The sequence below is a fragment of the Gorilla gorilla genome, chromosome 4, assembly GCF_029281585.2.
Source record: "Gorilla gorilla gorilla isolate KB3781 chromosome 4, NHGRI_mGorGor1-v2.1_pri, whole genome shotgun sequence".
In the NCBI taxonomy this organism is placed as follows: Eukaryota; Metazoa; Chordata; class Mammalia; order Primates; family Hominidae; genus Gorilla; species Gorilla gorilla.
In genome coordinates, this window is record NC_073228.2 from 17,039,954 (window position 1) to 17,064,645 (window position 24,692).

A 24,692-nucleotide genomic window follows, 5' to 3' on the forward strand; every position below is an offset into this window, starting at 1 on the left:
TTTTAGACAGGCTGGAGTGCAGTGGCATGATCTCGGCTCACTGCAACCTTTGCCTCCTGGGTTCAAGTGATTCTCCTGCCTCAGCCTCCTGAGTAGCTGGGATTACAGGCGCATGCCACCATGCCCGGCTACTTTTTGTATTTTTTAGTAGAAACAGAGTTTCGCCATGTTGGCCAGGCTGGTCTCGAACTCCTGACCTCAAGTGATCTGCCTGCCTCGGCCTCCCAAAGTGCTGGGATTACAAGCGTGAGGCACTGCACACGGCCTATATCTATGTTACAAACTTGTGTTCCTGTAATATTTTATTTGAAGGGAAAAATGTTCTGCTTGAAAACAAAGTTTGAAAATTATTGTTCTTAGCAGAAAGGCTCTGGATTTTTTGCAGGTGTGTGACCTTGGGCAAGTCACTTTACCTCTCTGGGCCTCAGCTTCCTTCTTTGTAAAATGCAGACATTAGACTAGGTCACTGCTTCCTAAACTTTCTTCTGTCATGGGACACACACAAAGAAAATGATTAGGTTGAGTGCTGTGGCTCATGCCTGTAATCCCAGCACTTTGGGAGGCTGAGGCGGGAGGATCACTTGAGCCCAGGAGTTCAAGACCAGACTGGGCAACACAATGAGACCCTCATCTCCACAAACACACACACACACACACACACACACACACACACACAATTTAGCCAGGCGTGGTGGCAGTAGTAGCTGTAGTTCCAGCTACTCAGGAGGCTGAAGTGGGAGGGTCTCTTGAGTCCAGGAGGTTAAGGTTGCAGTGAGCTATCTGCACTCCAGCCTGGGCAAAAAAGTGAGACACTCTCTCAAAAAAAAAAAAAAAAAAAAAAAAAAAAGATTATATGTATATGCCACCTGGAGATAAAGGGAAAAGGAAGATGGCAGTTTGAGAACTCCAGCTACCCACCCTGTGGCTAGTCTGTCACTTGGATTTTGCTCACACACTGCAAAACTTGAGACCTGAAAATCTCCAGGGGCCCTTCCCGCTCTGACTCCCAAGATCCTCTCCTGTGACCACCTCAGACGGGACGACAGAGACAAACAGTGGGGACGGGGGCAAATCACAGGTTTATTGGTTTCCAGCTCCAGGCAGTACACTGGCCAGGCCACAGCAGGGGATTAGAGATGGAACCAGAGCCGGCACCTCAAGATCTTGTTGGGTCCTAGAAATGCTGCCAGGAGAGGTCTCCCTTCCCCAGTCACCTCATGCCCCACGGTCATACTGGGGTGGATGGGCCTGTCCTGACTGTGATTTAAAAATTGAACCTGGAAAAATAACTTTTGTGAAAATTCCACTCTGGGACCAGAAGGAAATGGGCTGTCATATGGAACCAGCTGGGATTCATTCCCAGAGGGTGTCTGAGTGGGCACATGAGCTGAGCCCCCTCTTCCTGCCCCCCATGCTTCTGTTGGAGGCCTCAGGACAGCACGTAGACCTCCAGCAGGCTGGACACAGCGTGCATGCGGTAGAAGATGCCGAAAGGGAGGCAGATGTTGACGATGACCGCCCAGAGGGAGTAGCCGTAGAAATCCACCTCCACGGTGTTGCTGAAGTGAGGGCGGGCCCCGAAGGCAGGCATGACCCACAGCTGTGTGGAGAGAGCAGCATTTCAGGAGCTGGCCTGGATGGATGCCTGTGGGTCATTTCTGTGGGCTTTGCTGGGCCGTGGCTAGATGGGGGCCCATCCTTCTAGCTTGGTGGACACGGAGGGCTAGGTGTCAGTGAATGGGCAGCTCTAGCATTTTGGACAGGACCTAGCACACTCTAAGGGGCTCAGGAAGTGAGCCCAACTGAATTTGCCATCCCTAGGCTAGGAGTCCACCTGTGATCACCTCTCCCAAAATCTTAGCAGGGCCTCAATGTGGGACTGGGGAGGGGAGAAGAGGTTTCTCTAGAAGAAGAGGTACAAAGAGTGAAATCAGCAGCTCTGTCCTGGGGGGTTTTGTGCACAGGGGTGGGGGTGGCAGAATCAGATAGGCTCAAGGCAGGGGTTTGGGGTTCAGACAGAAGGCCACCCCACCCCAGCCCTCCTTGAGCTCTGCCCTCCAGCTCTCCCCTCATCCCCTTCTCCCTTTCCAGGAGTGGGAGGAAGTGGAAGTTGGAATCCTGCTTCCTCTCTGGCTATGAGCTCAGAAGATTCAGGTGTGGGTAAGAAGCAAAGAACAAAGGTTTCTAGGCTAGCTCCACCCCTACCCCTGATTAACTTCATCCTTGGGCACATTGCAGTCCCCTCTAAGCCTGTTCTGTCCTATAAAATGAAGGAGATGGAGAAGATGCTACTGGAGGTGATTTAGGCTCAGATGCCTGGAGCAAGAATAGCCTCCCAGAAGGTGGCCCCTAGCCTATAAGCCAGGCCTGGGTGGAAGGTGGAGGTGGGGCCAGAGGACAGGGGGCCAGGTACCAAAGCCGGTCCAAGATATGCTGAGGTCTGGACCTTAATGATTCTGCTGGTAGGGTCAGAGATTGATGACCACATTTTTTTTAAAGTGAAATTGATTGGGTTGGAAGGCTCCTGCATGGCATCATCCCACATCTATGGGGACCATGACCTGGTGGATGGCCCTTCACAGTGGGACCTCTCTAAGAATGACTCTTAGTTAGGGCCACTGGTGTACCTCATGCGGGTAGGATTTCATGGGGTAGAATTCACTCTGGGGCTCTTGCTCTGTCCTGGGATATACCCACATTAAGTAATTTTCTATATTAGGGATATTTTTCTATTGGAGGTTCTAGCTGGAAGGATTGTTTTTCTATTGAGTGAAACTTCATTAGAAGTGTTTTTTTCTCTTTGAGATGTACCCACATAGGTACATGTTTCTATATCAGAGGTAATAATAAGCCCCCACTGGGCCATTTCTGTCTTGGGTTGTACTAGAAACACCAGGAGTGTTTTCCTATTGGTATGCACTTTCATTACCAGTGTTTCTGCCCTGGGGTACTTCTATACAGAGAATATATTTGTATTGGGTGAAGTCTGTTGCTTTTTTTTTTTTTTTTTTTGACAGAGTCTCACTCTGTTGCACAGGCTGGAGTGCAATGGTGCAATCTCAGCTCACTGCAACCTCCGCCTCCTGGGTTCAAGCAATTCCCTTGCCTCAGCCTCCCAAGTAGCTGAGATTATAGGGTGCACACACTACCACGCCTGGCTAATTTTTGTATTTTTAGTGGAGACAGGGTTTCACCCTGTTGGCCAGGCTGGTCTCGAACTCCTGACCTTGTGATCTGCCTGCCTTGGCCTCCCAAAGTGCTGGGATTACAGGCGTGAGCCACTGCGCCCGGCCAAGTCTGTTGTTCTTAATCTTTGCTGAGTCACTAGGGAGGGGGTGGCTGTTGTAGATGCCCTCCTTCCCAGTTCACTCTGCTAACAGACCGCTCACACTTAACACTGGTCTCCGCTACTTCCTGACGCTGTTCCAATTATTCTGAGAAGCAGGCAGATCGCAAGTTCCCAGGAGCAGTCACACCTCCCACTGGGGGGTGAGGACCCCGCCTTCCACATCAGCTCTCAGCTCCCTCTCACCTCTGCCCAGCCCCTGTGTCAACCTTCCCTGGGACCCTTCCAGCTCCATCCGCTGCCTAGATGCCAGAATGCTAGGATTTCATTTTCTCTGTGTGCCCTGAGATGCCATTTGCCCCAAAGCTACAGCTGGCCCCCTCTGAACCTGCTCCTTTCCTAGAGAGCTGTAAGATTCTCAGGCGGGCTGGGGGCAAGACAGAGAAGGCTAAGGACTTAAGCCTGCAAGAGCATCCTTCCTCAGTCTTTTCTCCCAAGCCCACCCTTTCTCCCCCCAGCTACTCACGATGACATTGCAGAGTAGGAGAAACAGAGAAATGTCTTTTAGGCACCGGCGTCTCCACTGGCCTCTGGGGGTTGAGATGATGGCCACTGCTTCCCGCTGGTCTGAAGGGCTGGAGCTAACCAGCCCGGGGGTGGGTGGGCAGGCGGGCAAGGTGTGGAGGGCATCCAGGTTGGTGAAGGTGAGGTCTTGGCAGGGCTCCTTGGGGTGAGTACTGTGAGGCTCAGCCCCGGGCGGTCCTCGGTGAAGGCTCTCGATGATAAACATGTTCTGGAAGGTGTGCTGGGCGATCGTGAGCAGTGCATGGGTGAGGTTGAGCCCTGCCAGCAGGTCCTGGGGTGTGCCCGCCACCACGGCCACGATGGAGTAGTAGGAGATGGCATACTGACCCAGGGCGGCACCCATCAGCAGGGCCACGTCCAGGGTGCGCGTGGGGTTCTTATGGTGGTCCATGGCCCGGCGGTCAAAACGGTAGATGATGGAGCCGCTCAGGCTGACCAAGGTCGTGAGTCCCAAGCAGACAATGTTGAAGCTGTAGTAGATGACCAGGGCCTGCCTGGTGCGGCTCCTGTCCCCGCTCACTTGAACCTCGTAGATGATGAAGACAGCCAGCCCCACCACGAAGAGCAGCAGGCCCAGAACCGGGCCAGCAAAAAAGGTCTCCCGGAAGAGGCTGACAGGAGTTGGGGTGTGGCTGTGGCCAGGGGTGGAGGCCAGGAATCTACCCACATTCTTCCACATGACATACAGCATGGTGGAGGCGAAGAGGCTGTACTCGATGTTGAAGGGATATAGGTAGAAGTACCCCTGCTGGAAGATCTGGCAGACGGCCGTGCTGCAGAGGCAGGAGTCTCCTCCGACCGGGTTGTCTGCATGCTCTGTTGTGGAGAGAGAGACACAGGGCTGGACAGCCCTCCTGCCTTCCTAGAGAGGTCTCACCCCTAGCCTGTGACCCTTTTTTTTTTGTTTTGTTTTGAGACGGAGTTTCACTCTTGATGCTCAGGCTGGAGTGCAATGGTGTGATCTTGGCTCACTGCAAGCTTCACCTCCCGGATTCAAGCCATTCTCCTGCTTCAGCCTCCCAAGTAGCTGGGATTACAGGCACCTGTCATCACACCCGGCTAATTTTTATATTTTTAGTAGAGACAGGGTTTCGCCATGTTGGCCAGGCTGGTCTTGAACTCCTGACCTCAGGTGATCCGCTTGCCTCGGCCTCCCAAAATGCTGGGATTACAGGCGTGAGCCACCACGCCCAGCCTAGCTTGTGACCTTTGTTAAGGGCAGGCTCCCTGTCTGTCATGCCTGCTATATTCACCACAGTATCCCTCATGCCTTTACAGGGCGTGGCACACTCCTTCACTTCACAAATATTTCTTGAGCACCTACTGTGTGCCAGAGACTGGGACACATCAGTGCTCAGTAAGAACAGTCCAGGCCAGGTGCAGTGGCTCACACCTGTAATCCCAACACTTTGGGAGGCCAAGGTGGGTGGATCACCTGAGGTCAGGAGTTTGAGGCCAGCCTGGCCAACATGGTGAAATCCTGTCTCTACTAAAAATACAAAAATTGGCCGGGCTTGGTGGCATGCGCCTGTAGTCCCAGCTACACGGGAGGTTGAGGCAGGAGAATTGCTTGAACCCAGGAGGCAGAGGTTGCAGTGAGCCGAGATCACGCCACTGCACTCCAGCCTGGGCGACAGAGCAAGACTCTGTCTCAAAACAAACAAACAAACAAACAAAAAAACCAAAACAGTCTGAACTACAGGACTGCTCACTTCACCCCACTCCATTCCTTCCATCCCTTTCTGCCCTGGCTCCCTGAGATAGAAAGTGGCTCTCTTGGGAACCTCTAAAGTTCAAGCTTCCTCACAGTTCTCCCTACCATCTGATTCAGCCCAGAAAGCCAACTGCTGTGCCCAAGTCTCCACCATGACCTCCCGTCACTTCTGTTTGTACCACATGGAAAGGAGTCTTGACTTGACTCCAGAATGTGTTTGTAGGATACTCTGGGCCTTGGCAAACGTCTCTTTTCATCCTAAGAACTAGCCCAGCTGGTTTTGCAGATGAAGAAACTGAGGCTTAACGTGGTGACGTGACTTGTAAGGGCAGAGTCAACGCCAACTGCCTGACTTCTGACCCCGGGACAGGTACTTCTCTGACAGGCCTCTCTCCAGCCTGCAGGCCCCCATGTGAAGTCCATCACCTGCCTGGTTTGGTTTTGCACCCTCAGGAGTCCTCTCTGTGCACGGTGGTTCTTTGTAAGTCTTGCTGGGCTGGGTCTCCCTGAGGACAGGGGCCATGCTTTCTATTGCTGGACCCTCCCATGCTAGGAGCGTGCATGTCTTAGTTATCTTGTCTGGTCCTGGCTATTGGGGGACCCGAGAGAAGTCCAGAGAATGAGGACTGGAGACTGGATCCCGTTCCTCCTTAGTTTAGCATATTGGTTAAAAACAAAGATGCATATGAAGGCTAGTGCTAGATCTTGGGTGAGCTACTTAAGCTCTCTCTGCCTTAGTTTCTGCACCTATGCATGGGAATGGGGAGAGTACCCATTTCACAGGGAAGTGTTGAGGGTTAAATGGAGTGTTTAAGACACTCAGCACAGTGCCTGACATACAGACCTCAGTAAATTGCCACCCTTACCATTGTGATGCCATGATTATTTCTCACCTTCTCCTTCTTCCCGGGCTCTCCCATCTGATCCATGCTTGCACCACAGAACCACTCTGCCTCCCTTCCCCTTTTCCCAGCTTGATCACTCTTGCCCTTTCTTCCTGGATTCTGGGTCTGGGTCTCTTTTTTTTTTTAATTTTTGAAACAGGGTCTCACTCTGTCACTGAGGTTGGAGTGCAATGGTGCAATCACAGCTCACTGCAGTCTCGACCTCCCAGGCTCAAGTGATCCTCCCTCCTCAGCCTCCCATAGTAGCTGGGACCACAGGCATGCACCACCACCATGGGCTAATTTTTTGTATTTTTTGTAGAGACGGGGTTTCATCATCTGGCCTAGGCTGGTCTTAAACTCCTGAGCTCAAGCAATTGGCCTGCCTTAGCCTTCCAAAGTGCTAGGATTACAAGCATGAGCCACTGCACCTGGTCCTGGGTCCCTTCTTGGTGGGATGGAGACTGGACAGGGGGGCCTGGGCTGCAGCCTCAAGGATAAAAGGGTACTCCTGATACTTCCCTTCTGGGGTCACCTACACCTATACTGCAGAGGTAGATCCTGCAGCAGGAGGAGGTCCCTGGCTCTCTCCTTTGCCTCTATGCCCTCATGAGGGCACAGGAGATTGACGTTATAAATTCACAAAGCACCCGGCCCAAGGCCTGGTAGCCACAGGGCCAGCATTAAGAGGAAACTCACGGTCAGAGGCGAGACGGGCGTGGCTGGCGTTGCTGTGAGAACTGCTGTAGGAGTGGGATTGGTGCACAGATTCATCCACCACGGCCGCCATCCAGATGGCCAGGTTGGTGGTGAGTGTGAACATGAGACCACACCTGTTTGGGGTTGGGGGTGGGGACAAAGAGGCCTGTGACCCTTTGGCAGGTTGGGGAGCAATACTGAGAGCTGGTGTTGAGAAATGAGAAAGCAGCCAGGCCCTGTGTGAACAGGGAAGCTGATTTTGGTAGGAACACAGCCTGGCTGGTATGCCACCAAAGAGAGGGCTAGGAGGTTTTCCCGGGGGCCACCACCACTCCCTCCCCTGGGAGAAAGGGCCCCACAAGGTAGTGGAAGTCAGCCTGACAAAGCAAGGAGGGCTTGGCTGCAACCCCACCCAGGGGACATAAAGAGAGGCCCTGCCCCGGGGTGGAAAGGCTGAATCTCTCCTGCAAGGTAAACACCAGCACGCTGGGCACAGGCATCGAGCTGCAGTTCTCACCAGGTCAGATCCAGGTGGACGTGAACGCAGTCTTTAGCGGAGACCCAGAGAAAGTAGGTCTGTATTGAGAGACATTGGTGAGAGTCATTTACTCCATAGATGGACAAAACTCCAGTGCACCCACGTCCATGCCATCTTGTTCTCTCCGCCTGAGGAACCCTTACACTGAGTTATCAGGCTCATTTTAGCTTCACAAAATGAGGTGGAGGCTGGGTGCAGTGGCTCACGCCTGTAATCCCAGCACTTTGGGAGGCCGAGGCAGGTGGATGACTTGAGGTCAAGAGCTTGAGACCAGCCTGGCCAACATGGTAAAACCCCATCTCTATTAAACCCCATCTGTACTAAAAACACACAAAAAATTATCTGGGCATGGTGGCATGCACCTGTAATCCCAGCTACTTGGGAGGCTGAGGCAGGAGAATCGCTTGAACCCGGGAGGCAGAGGTTGCAGCCGAGATCGCGCCACTGCACTCCGGCCTGGGCGATAGAGTGAGACTCCAACTCAAAAAAAAAAAAAAGAAAAAAAGAAAAAAGAAAAAAAAATTAGGTGGGGAGCACTGTTTTTTTCTATTCTGACACAGTTTGTATAAAATAGTGGTTCTCCATTCTTTAAAGGTTTGCAAAATGTCACATGTAAAACCCTGCTCGTGGTGGGGTTTATTTTGTGTGGAGATGGGTGTCAAGTAGATTTTTGACTATCTAGTTATTTTTTTTTTTTCTGGGAGCAAGGCCAGCCTCAGGTTAGGTCTTGCTTAGGGTGGAAGGAGTCTCTGTGGACTTCTCACCTTCGTTTGACAACATCCCCTGCTCATCATCTTCCTCTGTCACCGTACCAGGCCTTGCTACCATCTGGCTGCCTGTGAATCCCGGCTATGGCATTTGGTGATGTGGGGATATCTATATTTTCATTTTACCTGAGTGTTCTTCAAACCCATAAAATACGAAAGACTAAAACTACATAAATGCCACAGCCACACGTGCGCTGAACTGTGAAAACCTGGGCAGCAGGGGTGATGTTTCTGGGGAGGGCACCATCCATGGTGCCATTTTGGTCATGATAGAGGGCTGGGGGCTGTTCTGATCCCATCTAAGCCCAGTCCTGTCTCAGCTCAATCAGAAGATCTTTCAAAGTATTGTTTATGCAACAACAACTACAAAGTGAATGTTTGAGAAATCCCAGTTGCAGGCTACCCTACTTTCCAAACAAATACAGAACAGAGGGACCAAGCTGGCAGGAGCCTGGGCTGACACAGAAGCCCCCTACGGGCACCCAAGAAGGGCAGGCCAGGTTCTAGGAGACAGGGCTGGCTGGCACAACTCACACCTCCTAGGTGTTAACTACTGGCACTGCTTAGGTTGAAATAACATTGCAGAGCTCCAAGTGGGAGCTCACGTTGGGATGTTACTTCATTATGAGGCGTTTCCACATTGATGGACTCCTGTGATGCTCTCTACAGCCCTGTCCCTGGTTTACTTAATAGCTCAGGATACGAGGCGGATGGAGCTCAGGTCTCCGACCCCTTGTTGGGTCCTTCCCAATGGCCAAGTGTTAGCTCCTTTCTTCCACACAGCGACACTCCTCCACCCACCTGGATGATGACAAACACAGCCTGGATGAGGGGGTGCAGGATCTTGATGGCCGACTGGCACTCAAAGAAACTGGAGTAGTAGCCGGTCTTGAAGACATCCATGATGAGGGTGCAGATTCCAAACAGCACCAGCCCACCTGGGAACCAGGGGTGGGTGGGTGGTGGTGGTGGATCAAAGAGGCAGGAGAGAAGGCCTGCCGAGCTGAGGACAGGCCCTGAGGATGGGAGGCTAGATGGGTGGGTGGACGCGTGAGTGAGTGCACTGTTGGATGGATCAATGGGGAGGGTGGGAGGACAGGTGGATAGGTGGATAGACAGACTGAAAGGTGAATAACTGGATGGAAGGGTGAGTGTATGACTGAGTGGGTGGATGGATGGACCTGCTACCAAGCCCCCCTCTCTTTGGGGCTGTGTGGATACCGCAAAGGGCCCTGGCTGGGCTCTTTCAGTGGCTGCCATCTTCTGGTTCCTGCTCTCCATCAAAGGCCCTCCCTCAGCCAGCCTTCTCTAATCTTCAGACCGGGGGCAAAGAGGTCCCCTTCCATCCCTCTATTCATCCCTCCCCCAGGACCCCTTACCTTCCTCTTTTTCCTTAACTGCAGCCCACCTCACCCTCCGGTCCTCCTGGTCCTCCCTAGGGAGCCTCTCGCCCTCGTATGTCAATCTGCACTCTGCAACTCCTGCGAGAGCCCTAGCCTGCAGCTCCCTGCTGTGCCCACCCTACCTCGCCCCCACCTCCCCTGGCACCTCGGAGCCAGATGGGGCCAGCGTGCGCGTCCCGGTAGGGTACCGCGCAGGGGCAGCGCACGGTTCGGAGGAGGTAGAAGAGGATCCAGAGCGTTGCCAGCAGCATCATCGCAGTGAGCAGCGCGAACACGTCGGTGTCGTACACGGCCACCTTGTTGAAGGCTCCGCCGCTGATGAGCGTGCAGGCGAGGAGCAGCACGTTCACGGCCAGCAGCACCGACAGCAGGCGGCCACCCTTCTTCCACACCTCCCTGGGGCCCGCACGCGGCGCCGGGGGGCTCTCCTTGGGGCCCTGGGCCAGCTCCTCGGACATGCCGGAGGCGATTGGAGAAGGCTAGAGGGATCACTGTAGGGGAGGAGCGGACAAAACTCCAGGTCAACCCTGACGGCTCTCCTTCCCCCATCTCATCCCTAGATTTGGGGACTAGGGAGTTCCTGACCCGCAGGGTTGGGGCTTCGGGTGCTGGAGGAAGCGCTGGGAAAGGGGAAGAGAAAACGCGGAACCTGCCCCTCTCGCTGGATGGGAAGAAAGGAGAAGCGGCAGCACCGGGTTGGACCCCTCCAAGGTCCCCACTCCCCAAGTCCGACTGCCCTCTGGCCCGGGGCACCCACCTGGCTGGGCTTGGAGCCGGCGCTGAGCTGGGGGTCAGGGGACGGCGAGCGTCTCCTCTCTCCCACGCCGAGATGGACAGGCGCTTTATACCCAGGAGGACAGGGTGATTTACAGCTGCGGGAGTTTGGCTCCATAAAGCTCTCAGTCCCGCTCACATGATCCATCTTTCTCCAAGGTGAATTTAGGGAAGAGCCCGCTGGAGCCAGATAAGGCAAGATTCATATTTACCCTTTGAGAGGCGACCCCACTCCGTCACCCCGGTGCGGCCAGGCTCGGGCGCGGCCCCGCACTGCGGCACCTAGAGGGCACCCCGCCCCTGGTGCCCACCGCGCCCTGGCGCGCAGCATTCCAGGCGCCCAGAGCCCCGAGAGCTAAGCTCAAGAGACGTCCAAAAAGCCTGCGGGCACCCTGAAGCCCTCCAGCGGCGGCGCACCCTGAATCCTGTGCTCCTCTGCTCCTGCCCGGGATGGCAACCCCAGTTCCCCTCACCCCCACGGTCCTCGCAGTGATCCAAGGTCCCTTTTCCTCTATCCCACCGCCCTGCCCGCCCCCGCCGCCGGCCCGCGCTCCGCTGGACTCCGGGGCTTGGGTGCGAAGTTCCACGCGGCGCGCGGAGCCGCTGCCAGTCCTCCAGCGCCCCCTGCTGGAGTGCGGTCGAGGGACTCCGTCCAGGCGGCGGCGGCCTGGCCCGTCCCACTCGCTGACCGAACCGCGGTCGGTGCCGGTGCCCCTTCTTAGATCCACTGTCCTGGGGCTCAGGACGGCTCCCCCACCCCGCCCTCCGGCACCCCTCCCCAGCTCTCGGTTCGTTCCACTGACAGGTGGAGAAATACGGAGCCACAGCGCCCCAGGCTCTAGTGAGGACAGATCTCTGACTGTCCCCGGACTGGGCGTCACAGTGCGCGGCCCCGGGGTGGGCACTTTTGAAGAGGAGGGCAGGGCCTTGCGTGGGTCACCCTCGTGTATTGAGGTGCATGCAGGGTGTTTAGGACCCAGGGGAAGACCGGGGGCGGCTCCCTGGACAGCGGGAGATTTCGTCCCCCGCCCCCGCCCCCGGGTGAGCGTTTCAGATGTCTTGGTAGTCGCGGCTCTGGCGCTCCGCACCCTCCGTCTGCGGCAGCGGGGGCTGGAGGCCCCGGCCCCTGCCCGGCCCGGTCCTCCAACCTCATGCCTCAGCCCTAACACCGCCGCCCTCCCCTGCGGGGGGCGTTTCTCCGTGCCCCCCGCCCGCCCCGTCCACTTCGGGCGCCATGAACGACCAGTACCACCGGGCAGCCCGGGATGGCTACCTGGAGCTCCTCAAGGAGGCCACCCGGAAGGAGCTGAATGCCCCCGACGAGGATGGCATGACCCCCACTCTCTGGGCTGCCTACCATGGCAATCTCGAGTCGCTGCGTCTCATTGTGAGCCGCGGGTGAGTACGCCCCACCCAGCGCCCTTGAGGCCCCTGAGACCACCCCAAACTTCCTGGTCCACCACTCCTCTGAGCTGCCTCCTTCCCCTGCAGACAGGTGGACCCTTAGACCCTGGCGTTTGTGGGAGAGACACATGTGGAGGGGGACCCAAGCGGAGGCATCGGACACTTGTTAACACTTGTGACCTGGATCTGGGGCTAGGAGGGGAGAAACCGGGATTTGGGGGTTCCTGATTATGGGGGTTGCTGCAGAGTGAGGGGAAGGTGGGAGAGATCCCCTGGCTGGGGTCCCCCTGGAAGCAAGAGTGAGGGGATAGTGAGACTCGGAGAGAAGGTTAGGAAGTCTCGAGGGGCCAGCAGTGGGGGCTAGAAAGGGAGGGGTCTCCACTGCCCACTCTCCAGCCTTGATCCAAAGGTCTCTGCCAGCCAGCACCCACGTTCTCAGGCAGGCTGGTGTCACACAGCGCTTGCCCTCAACCTGCTCATTTTGGGGATTTATGGACACTGTCCAGGGCGCCAAATGTCACTGATTCAGCCACTCCATTAACTCTCTCCAAGTCCCTCCCCCACAGCCGGGCACAGCTAAGCAACGGTGGAGGCTGTGATGTGGTCACCCTGAAGGGGCTTCTCTTCCCTCCCCCTCCCTTTGGAGTTGTCCTGGGTGGGGGGGTGGGCATACAGTGCAGGTGTCAGTGCCAGGGAAGGGGCCTGGAGGTGGCAGTTGAGCCACCTCCAGGACCAGAGCCACTGACATGGGTTCCTTGGGGCTAAAGTCAAATGACTGTGACCAACTCCCTCAGCCCCAATGGCTTTATAAAGAGAAGTCAGGTTGGTCTGGGCATCAGGGCAGCCTGGACAGGATGAGGGGTGGACAGGACACCCCAGGAGGGTTGATATGAAGTCTCGGGTCATGGGAGAGAGGGCCAGGGGCTTAGCTGGCCCCGGTACCAGGTACTAGCCTGTGGCCTGAACATGTAGTAGGTGCTGGAGACCCCTCCTTCTTGCCCTCTCCTTGGGCTGCTCCTTGGGCCCAGCATCAGGTGGGAGCAGCCTCGAAGCCTGGGCAGCTGAACCATGTCCCGTGAGGCCAAGGCTGACTGGCCCTTCCCCACCCCAGGAGGGCACACAGTGACACTGTCCCCTGCCATCCCTTCAGAGAGGCTCATGAGAGGAGGGGAAGAGGGCTCCCCTTGGGTACACCAAGCCCCAACTCCTCCAGAGACCAGGATTGGTGTTTGATGGGGTGTGGGTCGGGTGCTGGCAGGTCCTTCCCACACTGGCCTGCAGGACTTGGCGGCCAGGAGGGGAGGCCCAGGAAGGGGTGTGTGGGGAGCTGTTGAGACAAGGGAGTGATTCTTCCCCTAGCCCTGGGGGTTGGCCTTGTGGCCTCATTAGTGCAGGGCAGGGGTGCTGTGCTGGGCCCCCAAGGGAGGGAGAGCTCCGGAGGAGTCTTGGGAGCTTGCCCTGGGGGACACTGTCTCGTGTGAAGGGTGCTTGTGGGGGCTGTCAGGGGTCCCTGGACAGGCTCAAGTGAGCCAGCCTTGCAGGGATACCAAAGAGGGGGCAACCTGGGGAAGGGAGGGCTTCGGAGCACCGGCAGGATTTCCCTCCTCCTCCCCTCTAGTCCTGGCTGCCCCTGCACTCCCCTCCCCGCCCAGGCCAAAGCCCGACACCTCCTCTCACACTCGGGCTTGCCAGGGCTGGCCCTGCTCCCTGCAGACAGTGCCCTGCCTGCTGACATGCAAGCCCACACTTCACACACGCTCACCCGGGGCTGGGGCCCGGCACACACCACCCACTGGTCTGTTCTCTTTTACGGTCACTCGGCACACGCAGCCACACTCACCACTACGCCTGCCTAGAGACTCAGACGCGGCCCTGGCCCACCAGCGCTCTGGGCCAGCTCTGTGCTGGGCCCCATGAATAATTTACTTCCTTCTCTCAGGGCATCAAATATTCATCCCCTGAGATTCCCAGCCCTCGGTTAGCTTGGGGAAGGCCCCGCCCCAGTCCCGCCTTCTCTGTCACCCCACCCCCTGCATGCCTGAGGCCATTTTCCCCTGGGCTCACCCCTGGGCTCACCTGTTGGGTGGCTCAGGCCTGCAGGTCTCCTGGAGTGGGAGAGATCTCAGGCCCACGGTCCCTTTGGGGGTTGCTGTGACAGTGGGGAAGCTCCCCTCCCCCCTCCACTGCCTCCACCTCCATCCCCAGCCAGGACTCGTCACTCGTCCCTCCTGAATGCTTTCCCTGCAGGGGTGACCCGGACAAGTGTGACATCTGGGGCAACACACCCCTGCATCTGGCAGCTTCCAATGGCCACTTGCACTGCCTGTCCTTCCTGGTGTCCTTCGGGGCCAACATCTGGTGCCTAGACAACGACTACCACACGCCGCTGGACATGGCTGCCATGAAGGGCCACATGGAATGCGTGCGCTACCTGGACTCCATCGCGGCCAAGCAGAGCAGCCTCAACCCCAAGCTGGTGGGCAAGCTGAAGGACAAGGCCTTCCGCGAGGCGGAGCGGCGCATCCGCGAGTGCGCCAAGCTGCAGCGGAAGCACCACGAACGCATGGAGCGGCGATACCGGCGCGAGCTGGCCGAGCGTTCCGACACCCTCAGCTTCTCCAGCCTCACGTCCAGCACCCTGAGCCGCCGGCTGCAGCATCTGGCGCTGGGCAGCCACCTGCCGTACTCTCAGGCCACGCTGCACGGCACGGCCAGGGGCAAGACCAAGATGCAGAAGAAGCTGGAGCGGCGCAAGCAGGGCGGCGAAGGCACCTTCAAGGTGTCCGAGGATGGGCGCAAGAGCGCCCGCTCGCTCTCGGGCCTGCAGCTGGGCAACGACGTGATGTTCGTGCGCCAGGGCACCTACGCCAATCCCAAAGAGTGGGGCCGAGCCCCGCTCCGGGACATGTTCTTCTCGGACGAGGACAGCGTCTCCCGTGCCACGCTGGCGGCCGAGCCTGCCCACTCGGAGGTCAGCACCGACTCAGGTCACGACTCCCTGTTTACCCGCCCCGGCCTGGGCACCATGGTGTTCCGCAGAAATTACTTGAGCAGTGGGCTGCACGGACTGGGCCGCGAGGATGGGGGTCTGGATGGGGTGGGAGTGCCGCGGGGTCGGCTGCAGAGCTCCCCCAGCCTGGACGATGACAGCCTGGGCAGTGCCAACAGCCTGCAGGACCGCAGCTGTGGGGAGGAGCTGCCCTGGGATGAGCTGGACTTAGGCTTGGACGAGGACCTGGAGCCCGAGACTAGCCCGCTGGAGACCTTCCTGGCCTCTCTGCACATGGAGGACTTTGCCGCCCTCCTGCGGCAGGAGAAGATCGACCTCGAGGCTTTGATGCTGTGCTCTGACCTCGACCTCCGCAGCATCAGCGTCCCACTGGGGCCCCGAAAGAAGATCTTGGGGGCCGTGAGGAGGCGGCGGCAGGCGATGGAGCGCCCGCCGGCCCTGGAGGACACAGAGCTGTGAGTGTCCAGCCTGGCGGGGGGATGGAGGAGCAGGAGTTGGAAGGCCCCTGGGGAGAGGGGAACAGATCTGCCTATTCAGGAGTAGGGGGTGGGGGATACTGTATTTCATAAAATCGAAATGGGGCCATCGATGATAAAAGGCACCCTTATTTTATTTACCACCAGCTCAGAAAAAGAAGTTGCCAATTTAATGATTACCTGAGTCATTCTTATCACAGTGAAAGTGCACCTCGATTCTGGGGACATCGACAAGTGGGGAAATGGGCCTCTTAATGTCAATGAATTTCAACAGTCACAGGAATCACAGCTGGGGTGTTTTTGAGCCCTCCCACCTCCTAGGTGCTGGGTTGTGCCCTTGAACAAGTCCTCTTGCTTAATCCCCCTAAAAGCCTGTGTGCGCTGGACTATATTGGTGGATTATATCGTTCCCATTTTACAGCCAATGAGCAAGTGGAGGCTCAGACAGAATAGCTCACCTCAAGGTCCTGCTGCTGCTCAGCATGGAGCTAGGCTTGATCCCTGGTCTGCATGGCTTTAGAGCCTGGGGTCAAGGTGGCTGCCATGGGATGCAGGGCGTGCAGTCAGCAGGGCCTCTCAATTGCCCAAGACCTCAGGCAGATTTTTTTTTTTTTTTTTGAGACAGTTTCCCTCTTGTCATCCAGGCTGGAGTGCAGTGGCACAGTCTCGGTTCACTGCAACCTCCACCTCCCGGGTTCAAGTGATTCTCCTGCCTCAGCCTCCTGAGTAGCTGGGATTACAGGAGTGCACCACCATGCCCAGCTAATTTCTGTATTTTTAGTAGAGACGGGGTTTTGCCATGTTGGCCAGGCTGGTCTCGAACTCCTGACCTCAAGTGATCTGCCCACTTTGGCCTCCCAAAGTGCTGGGATTACAGGCGTGAGCCACCGCGCCTGGCCTTAGGGAGATGTTTTACCTGCTGTTCCTGAACTTTTCAATCAGGAACATGGGCAAATGCTCCCAAGAGGGTCAGCAGCAGCCCTGGAGGCAGAGTTCATGTTCCAAAGGCCGTCATAGTTGCCCAAGGCTGCCACCACAATGGTCATGCTGTGGCCAGCCCCTGCCCTGGCCCCTCCCCAATGGCATCCCACAGGCCCAACAAACTGTCCTCATTTCCTCTTAGGTATCTATGGCTGTTATCCTGAATGGCTGGGGCAGGGATGGGTGTGGGGAGGCAGGCTGGTTCAGAGTTTTGGGGATGGGGAGGTCACCCATAGGCTGGCGTCCCCCATCCCTGACAATTGGCCTGCCGAGAGATGGGGAGGCTAACTTGTCCAGATGGCTGCCCTGGGTGAAAATGATGCCTCTGGAGGGCCTCATGTGAGATCTGTTTCTTTCTGTCTCTTCCTCCACAGATAACGGGGTCTCCTCTCCCCAGACCAAAATGAATTGCAAGTTGCCACAACCTATGGTGGGGTATCGAGGTCCTCACAGTTGCCAGCCCTGCAGCCCCCTTCCCCAGGAGCAAGGACCAGTTGGGGCGACTCCTTTGAAAGTCTGTCTGCACCTTGAAGCTGAGGGTGTGGCCTGGAGGCACCAGAGGGGCAAGAGAATGTTCCGGAACTCCAGTTCTGAGGGGTCTTGAAGGCCCTGAGCCACCCATTCTGAGCAGCCGTAAAGGACATGTAGACTTGGGGGAGGCCTGCCCCAGAGGGAGGGCAGGGGCATCGGAACTGGATGAGAGTGTGGGAGGTGGATGCGGGAGGGTGAACCTGTCCCGGGCGCCGTGGCCTCTCCCACCCCACCCCTGATGGTCTTGTTCTCTTGTGCTCAGGCCAGAGACTTGCTGACTTCCTGCATTGTTGTGAAGGGAAGAGTTTGGGCTGCCTCCCCTCCTCCCGTCCACCCCAGAGGGGAAGTTCCTCAGCCAGACTCTTCAGCCAAACGCCCCAACTTTCAGTCTGTACCCCATCCCAAGCATAGCCAGCACCCCCTCCTTCACCTAGTGGCCAAGGCCCGGAGCTGGAAAGCCGGGTTGGGGTGGGGTGGGGGTACTGACGCCCTTCCCAGCTCATCCAGGGGTGGAGCCTGGCCTGTCTTCCTCCAACCTCCCCCTTTTTCGTTGTGCAGCCTGGCCCCCCAGGGACCCCAGAGGGCCAGGGCGCTAGATGCAAGGTGCTAGACCAACAGGCTGCAGTATTATAGCCCCCAGGCCTGGCAGGCATGCGCTGGGCTAGAGAAAGGTGTCCACCAACCTCCTCAGTCTCCCAGGCCTGGGACAGGCAGAACAGGGTGTGGCTGGGTGTCAGGCCTGGGGTGGGTAAGTCCTGCGATGTGGACACTGGAGAAAGTGGATCATCTAAACTGCAGATTGTCCCCAGGTCACCAGGGCTGTGTGCGTGTGCATGTTTGTGTGCATGTATGCGTGTGTGCGTGCATGTGTGTGTAAGTATGTGGTGTGTGTGAGCACGGGTGTATGCTTGGGTGTGTGTGCGTGTGTGTTCTTGCATACATGTGTACGTGTGTGTGCACGTGAACACGTGCGTGTTTGTGTGTGTGCATGCGTGTGTGTGCATGTGTGTGTGCATGTGTGTGTGTGCATGTGTGCGTGTGTGCACACTCACGTTGGGTGGTGTTTGGTAGGTTTCCCTCCAGGTCTGGTAGGGACTGGGCTGTTGCATGATTCTGCGTGGATCGGGGGTAAGGGAGAGCTCACCTGTGTCCCAGCCCTCTGATGGTGGTGAGACCAGGGGAAAGGCCAGCTCAGAGGGTGGTCACAGCATGTGTCCTCTGACGTATGCCCCCAAAGCTCTCCAGCCAGACTGAGGTCACAGATGTGGGAGAGTCCCTGATGAGCCCGCTGACACGTGTGCACCCCTTTGCACCCCATGCAGAGGTGCTCTCCTCCTTTCTCAGCCATGGCCCCCCATCCCTGACCTCAGCTTGGGAAGCAGCTCCTGCTGGGAGCATGGCCTCAGCCCCCACCTCCTCCTGGGGCCCCCGTGGCTGGGGCAGGGGAAAGAGAGCCCTCAAAGGCCTCTTTCTGGTCTGTCTGGGGGTTCCCACTCCCACACACGTGCCCAGAGTAGGGGGCATGGAGGAGATGGTCCCTGTCCTACTGCAGGACACTGAGGGCTTGGCTGCCTGCCACCGCCGTCTGGAGCCCACCACAGTTCTTCTCCCTGTTCTCTGGGCCTGAGCCTGGGGCCACCCCCAAGTGCCGACTTGTTTCTCCCAGAGCCCCAGGTGCTGCCCCTTCTCTCCTGTTCCTCGTCCGTTTACTGCCGCAGCCCCTCCTGGTTCTTCTGGTGCTGGGGTGGAGCAGGCTCTGTGCTCCCACCACTGTACCCCGAATCCCTCCTGCAGGCTCATTGCCACTTTTGTAGAGAATGTTCTCTATCAGTATCGTGCCTGTCTTGTCCGTTAATGCTTTGGGGATAGAGTGAAGAGTGGAAGGGTAGGGGTGGGGGCGGGAGGGGGTCTGCTCTGTGCTTGTGAGGACTGGGTCCTGTTCGCTGGAGTGTCTTCGAGACCCCATGCTGTGCATCTTTGCAGGGATCCCTAGGCCTTTACCCTGCTCTCCTAGCTCAGCCCAGAATTAGGAGCTGGTGGAGAGGCAGGGCTGAGAACTAGGGCAGGAGAGTCCCCCTGAGCAAGGAGGATGGCTGAGCCTCCAGGCTTGTTGCCAGGGCCTGCAGCTATGGAGGGCAGGAGGATGCATGTTCTCTCTTCCCACCAGTGCCTACCTGGGCTTTTCCAGAGATGGGCAGAAACATACTCCAGGAGGCTGCCGCCTGTCACCTGGGCTCTGGGCCTCTGGAGGGGTCTCCATGAGGGCCCTCCAGAGGCCCAGAGGGGTCTCCATGTCCCTCATCACCACAGTTAGCTCGTGGGCAGCCTGATTTGAAGCCCTGCTTTCTCCCAGGGGTGAGTCTCCTCCGTAAGCTGGTGCCTAGTGGGCTCTGTTTTCTCAGTCAGGTCTGAGAAAGGGCCCTGGAGTCATCTTGCTCCATTGCCTAAGCTGCTGGGCCAGTTTCTTCTGCCAAAGGGAGTTCAAGACAGTTCCCTTCCCTCAGCATCAATCAGAAAGGTCCCCAGGATGTTGGTGCAGGAAGGTTGCCTAGCAACCATCCAGGGGTTCCAAGCCACCTCCCTCCACTTTACAGATGGAAAAACTGAGGCCCACAGAGGGGAAGAGTCAGACCCAGAACGCGGGTCTCTAGCTGCTGCCATGCTCTCCTCACACTCAGGCTGCCAAGGGCGCTAACACAACAGGATTCCACCTGCCATGCCCTGGGGGCACATCTCCCTGTGGCTTCTTTGGCCATCCTGGTCACTGCACCCACCTCAGGAAAGACTCACTGGTCCTTGCCGCGATGGTCCAGAAGAGGACACAGGGGTGAGGAATGACAAGACAGAGAGCCGAGGGGCACTTTGGCATCCCAGCAGAGATGAACCAGAGGCAGCAGGATGAGGGGCTCCATGGGTCAGTGTGGCTCCAGGGCAGAAGCCTGGGGTGCCAGGAGCAGGAGCTGCTCCAGGGAGCCTGTGGGGATGTTCAACACAAGCAAAGAGGAGAATATTACATGGTAGGGGCTCAACTTTCATGACTCATTTCCCTAAAGATTTAGATCAAGAATAGGGACATTTACGAGGTCAGGAGATCGAAACCATCCTGGCTAACATGGTGAAACTCTGTCTCTACTAAAAATACAAAAAATTAGCCTGACATGGTCGTGGGCGCCTGTAGTCCCAGCTACTTGGGAGGCTGAGGCAGGAGAATGGTGTGAACCCGGGAGGCAGAGCTTGCAGTGAGCCGAGATCACGCCACTGCACTCCAGCCTGGGCGACAGAGCGAGACTCCGTCTCAAAAAAAAAAAAAAAAAAAAAAGGGACATTTTAGCACTTTGGGAGGTAGAGGTGAGTGGATTGTTTGAACCCAGAAGTTCCAGACCAGCCTGGGCAACATGGCAAGACCCTATCTCTACAAAACATTTAAAAATTAACCTGGTTGGTGGTGTGCACTTGTGGTCCCAGTGTATCCGAAATTGGTGGGTTCTTGGTCTCACTGACTTCAAGAATGAAGCTGCAGACCCTCACGGTAAGTGTTACAGTTCTTAAAGACAGCGTGTCTGGAGTTTGTTCCTTCTGATGTTCGGATGTGTTTGGAGTTTCTTCCTTCTGGTGGGTTCGTGGTCTCACTGGCTTCAGGAGTGAAGCTGCAGACCTTCGCGGTGAGTGTTACAGCTCTTAAGGTGGTGCGTCTGGAGTTGTTTGTTCCTCCTGTCCAGAGTTGTTCATTCCTCCCGGTGGGTTCATGGTCTCGCTGGCCTCAGGAGTGAAGCTGCAGACCTTTGCAGTGAGTGTTACAGCTCATAAAAGCAGTGCAGACCCAAAGAGTGAGAAGCAGCAAGATTTATTGCAAAGAGTGAAAGAACAAAGCTTCCACGGTGTGGAATGGGACCCCAGCGGGTTACCAGTGCTGCTTGGACAGCCTGCTTTTATTCCTTTATCTGGCCCCACCCACATCCTGCTGATTGGTCCATTTCACAGAGAGCTGATTGGTCTGTTTTACAGAGGGCTGATTGGTCCGTTTTGACAGGGTGCTGATTGGTGTGTTTACAATCCCTGAGCTAGACACAAAAGTTCTCCAACTCCCCACTAGATTAGCTAGACGAAAAGCACTGATTGGTGTATTTACAAACCTTGAGCTAGACACAGAGTGCTGATTGGTGTATTTACAATCCCTTAGCTAGACATAAAGATTCTCCAAGTCCCCACCAGATTAGCCAGATACAGAGTGCTGATTGGTGCATTCACAAACCTTGAGTTAGACGCAGAGTGCTGATTGGTGCATTTACAAACCTTGAGCTAGACACAGAGTGCTGATTGGTGTATCTATAATCCCTTAGCTAGACATAAAGTTTCTCCAAGTCCCCACACATTTATTCTTTTTCCCTTTCCCAGTTCTAAGGCTCGGGTAAGTGCCACTAGTTCTGCTAACTGGGCACTGGTCCCTGGGGGAAGAGGCTTACTTTCAAGTATGGTTACCTCACTATGGCGTAACCTGCCCTTCATATCCCATTCTCCACAAATGAACTTCCATTGGTATATAGGTTAAGGTCAGGATTAGCTAAGGGGACTTCTAAGGGATCATCTCGGGTGGCGTAAGTCTGGACTATGAAAGTCATGCTCGATTGGTTCCCCATCCTCTGGGAGAAGAGTGGCAGGGTTGAGGGCCACGCATGTGCATATTTGAAGCACCGGTCTCTCAAGGAGTAGCGCCTGGTATCTAAGTAGGCAGTTGTCTGATAGCCATAAACTTCCTTTGGCACCTAGTATGCCATTTACATCATGAGTAGTCCAGACAGTGAGATCCTTTCCTTGTATTATTTTGATGGCCTCTGACACTAAGATGGCCACTGCTGCAACTACCAATCAACAGTGAGGCCAGCCTTTTGCTACTACATCAATTTCCTTACTTAGGTATGCCACTGGTTGTGGGGTTGTCCCACGAGTCTGAGTAAGGACTCCAAGAGCTATCCCTGCTCTGTGATGTATAAAGAGAAGTTTTGTCCTGTTGGAAGGCTTAAAGCTGGAGCTTGTGCTAGGGCCTGCTTTAAGGTTTTGAAGGATGTTTCTGCCTCTGGTTCCCATTCTATTAGATGAGTATTTGCCTTCTGGGTTTCCTTGATTAGAGTATAGAGGGACCTGGCTATCTTGCTGTATCTGGGGATCCATAGTCAGCAAAAGCCGGTAATTCCAAGGAACCCCCTTAATTGTTTTAATGTCTTAGGGTGAAGATAAGCCAGTATAGGCTGTATTGGTTCCTTGCTGAGGGCCCTGGTGCCTCTGGCTAAGATTAGGCCTAGATATTTGACCTGCTGTAGGCAAAGCTGGGCCTTCGACCTAGACACCTTGTACCCTTGATTAGCTAGAAAGTTCAAGAGATCTAGAGTAGCCTGCTGGCATGAGGCTTCCGAACTGGTAGCCAAAAGTAAATCATCCACATATTGAAGGACCAGAGTGCCTGGACTTGAGAGGTGGCCTAGATCTTGGGCCAGTGCCTGACCAAGCAGATGAGGGCTATCCCTAAACCCATGGGGCAATACCGTCCATGTAAGTTGGAATGTGTGGTCTGTGGGATCCTCAAAGGCAAAGAGAAACTGGGAGTCAGAGTGCAGGGGAATACAGAAGAAGGCATCCTTGAGGTCCAGAACCATGAACCATTCTGCTTCCTCTGGTATTTGAGAGAGCAGGGTATAGGGGTTGGGTACAACTGGATATAGAGGAATTACTACCTCATTGATGGGTCTAAGATCTTGCACTAGTCTCCACTGACCTTTCAGTTTTTATACTCCTAGAATTGGGGTGTTGCAGGGACTGCTGCATTTCCTTACTAAGCCTTGAGCCTTTAAATGTTTAACAATATTCTGTAATCCTTTATGGGCTTCAGGCCTTAAGGGATATTGTCTTTGATAAGGAAAAGTGGTGGGATCTTTTAACCTGATTTGGACTGGGCAGGCATTTTTTTGCCCTTCCAAATTGTCCTTCCAGTGCCCAGACTTCAGGGTTGATTCCCTCCTCAAGTAGGGGACAACAAATGGGTAACTTGTTCCCCATATTCATGTAGATAATAGCTCCAGCCTTGGCTAATATATCCCTCCCTAATAAGGGTGTGGGACTTTCAGGCATAACAAGAAATGCATGTGAAAACAGCAAAGTCTCCCAATTACGACTGAGGAGGTGGAGAAATACCTGGTTACAGGCTGTCCCAGGATTCCTCAGATGGTAATGGACCTTGAGGACAGTCATCCAGAACAGGAGATTAACGATTAACACTGAGAAGGCCGTGCCAGTGTCCAGGAGGAAGTCAATTTCCTGGCCCTCAATGGTTAAATGTACCCGGGGCTCAGTGAGGGTGATGACATGAGCTGGTGCTTGCCCCGGGCACCCTCAGTCCTGTTGTTAGATCATCTGGTTGGGGGCTTCTGACCCAGAGAAACTTCATCCTCTGGGGCAGTGCACCTTCCAGTGATTGCCTCGGCATAGTGGACATGGACGAGGGGGCGGCTTGTTTCTCATTGGACAATCTTTTTAAAAGTGTCCTAGTAAACCACACTGATAAAAAGCCCTACTGGGTTATTGGCCTGCTCCATTTTCTGTCCTCTCTGAGCCATCAAGGTTTGTTTGTCTGAGGGCCATGACTAAGGCTGCGGCCTTTCTCTGGTCTCGCTTTTCCTTTTGGGCCTGTTCCTCTTGGTCCCTATTATGGAACACTGAGGTTGCCAGGTTTAATAATGCCTCCAAATTTTGTTCAGGGCCCAGGGCTTGCTTTTGGAGCTTTCTCCTGATATCTGCAGCTGATTGGGTAATAAACTTATCTTTTAGAATCAGTTGACCCTCGAGTGATTAGGGTGACAGGGGAGAATGTTTTCTTAAGGCCTCCCATAGCTGCTTGAGGAAGGCAGAAGGATTTTATTCCTTTCCCTGAGTTATGGTGGACATCATTGAATAATTCATGGGCTTTTTTCCTAATTCTCCTTAGTCCTTCTAGAGCACAGGTCAACAGATGTTTACGACTCCAGTCCCCATGATCTGAGTCAAGGTCCCAGTGGGGATCCATACTGGGGATGGCTTGCTGACCAGTAGGGAATTTGTCCCTTTCTTCGGCTGTCATTCTATCATTTGCTTGACTAAGATACCAAGTATCTCCAAACTCTTGGGCTGCAGCTAAAGCCACATTCTTTTCATTAAAGGCCAGGGTTTGATCTAACAGCAGCATGACATCTCTCCAAGTGAGGTCGAAGGTTTGCCCTAGACATTGTAGGACATCTATGTACCTATCAGGATCATCTGAAACTTCCCCAGGTCTGCCTTGATCTGCTTTAAGTCAGAGAGGGAGAAAGGGACATGTACCCAGGTTGGGCCAAATTCCCCTCCCCCTACAGCTTGAAGGGGACATAACTGATAGCCCAGGGGTTTTTGTGGTCCTTTGGAGATTTCTTTGCTTATTTCCTTCTGGGCAGGGGAGATTAGAGGAGGATTATCATTCATAGGAAGGGGAGCTATAGGGAGGCTAGGATATGGGGTTAAGCTGAGAGGTCCTCCTGTGGGATATAAATTGCTAGCTTTGCATAGTTGTGTATTCTCCCTCAATGAAAAGAAAGCTTGGACATAAGGTATTTCACTCCATTTGCCTTCCCTTTTAC

General features: G+C 55.3%; 2 protein-coding genes across 2 annotated transcripts; one reads left to right on the plus strand and one right to left on the minus strand.

Moving 5' to 3' along the window:
* Positions 1-1,063: 1,063 nt before the first annotated feature.
* OTOP2 (otopetrin 2) lies at positions 1,064-10,923 on the minus strand. The gene is made up of 7 exons (XM_004040950.5): positions 10,634-10,923; positions 10,022-10,367; positions 9,275-9,411; positions 7,686-7,744; positions 7,169-7,302; positions 3,813-4,687; positions 1,064-1,600 (listed from the first exon to the last, which is right to left on the minus strand). Exons 2-7 carry the CDS (start codon positions 10,332-10,334, stop codon positions 1,430-1,432), a joined length of 1,689 nt encoding a protein of 562 aa, XP_004040998.4. The 5' UTR covers positions 10,335-10,367; positions 10,634-10,923; the 3' UTR covers positions 1,064-1,429.
* Positions 10,924-11,595: 672 nt separating this feature from the next.
* USH1G (USH1 protein network component sans) lies at positions 11,596-20,349 on the plus strand. Its single transcript, XM_004040949.4, has 3 exons — positions 11,596-12,048; positions 14,302-15,519; positions 16,896-20,349. Exons 1-3 carry the CDS (start codon positions 11,885-11,887, stop codon positions 16,897-16,899), a joined length of 1,386 nt encoding a protein of 461 aa, XP_004040997.3. The 5' UTR covers positions 11,596-11,884; the 3' UTR covers positions 16,900-20,349.
* The last annotated feature ends 4,343 nt before the right edge of the window (positions 20,350-24,692 follow it).

Excerpts from the sequence above, each read along its gene's own strand:
- OTOP2 (XM_004040950.5), bottom strand. The coding sequence starts at position 10,334 with ATGTCCGAGGAGCTGGCCCAGGGCCCCAAGGAGAGCCCCCCGGCGCCG. Across the intron at positions 9,412-10,021 it reads TGGCCCCATCTGGCTCCGAG|GTGGGCTGGTGCTGTTTGGA; the intron begins GTGCCAGGGGAG and ends CCTGGTTCCCAG. Across the intron at positions 7,303-7,685 it reads GTCCACCTGGATCTGACCTG|GTGTGGTCTCATGTTCACAC; the intron begins GTGAGAACTGCA and ends AACCCCAAACAG.
- USH1G (XM_004040949.4), top strand. The coding sequence starts at position 11,885 with ATGAACGACCAGTACCACCGGGCAGCCCGGGATGGCTACCTGGAGCTC. Across the intron at positions 12,049-14,301 it reads CGTCTCATTGTGAGCCGCGG|GGGTGACCCGGACAAGTGTG; the intron begins GTGAGTACGCCC and ends CTTTCCCTGCAG.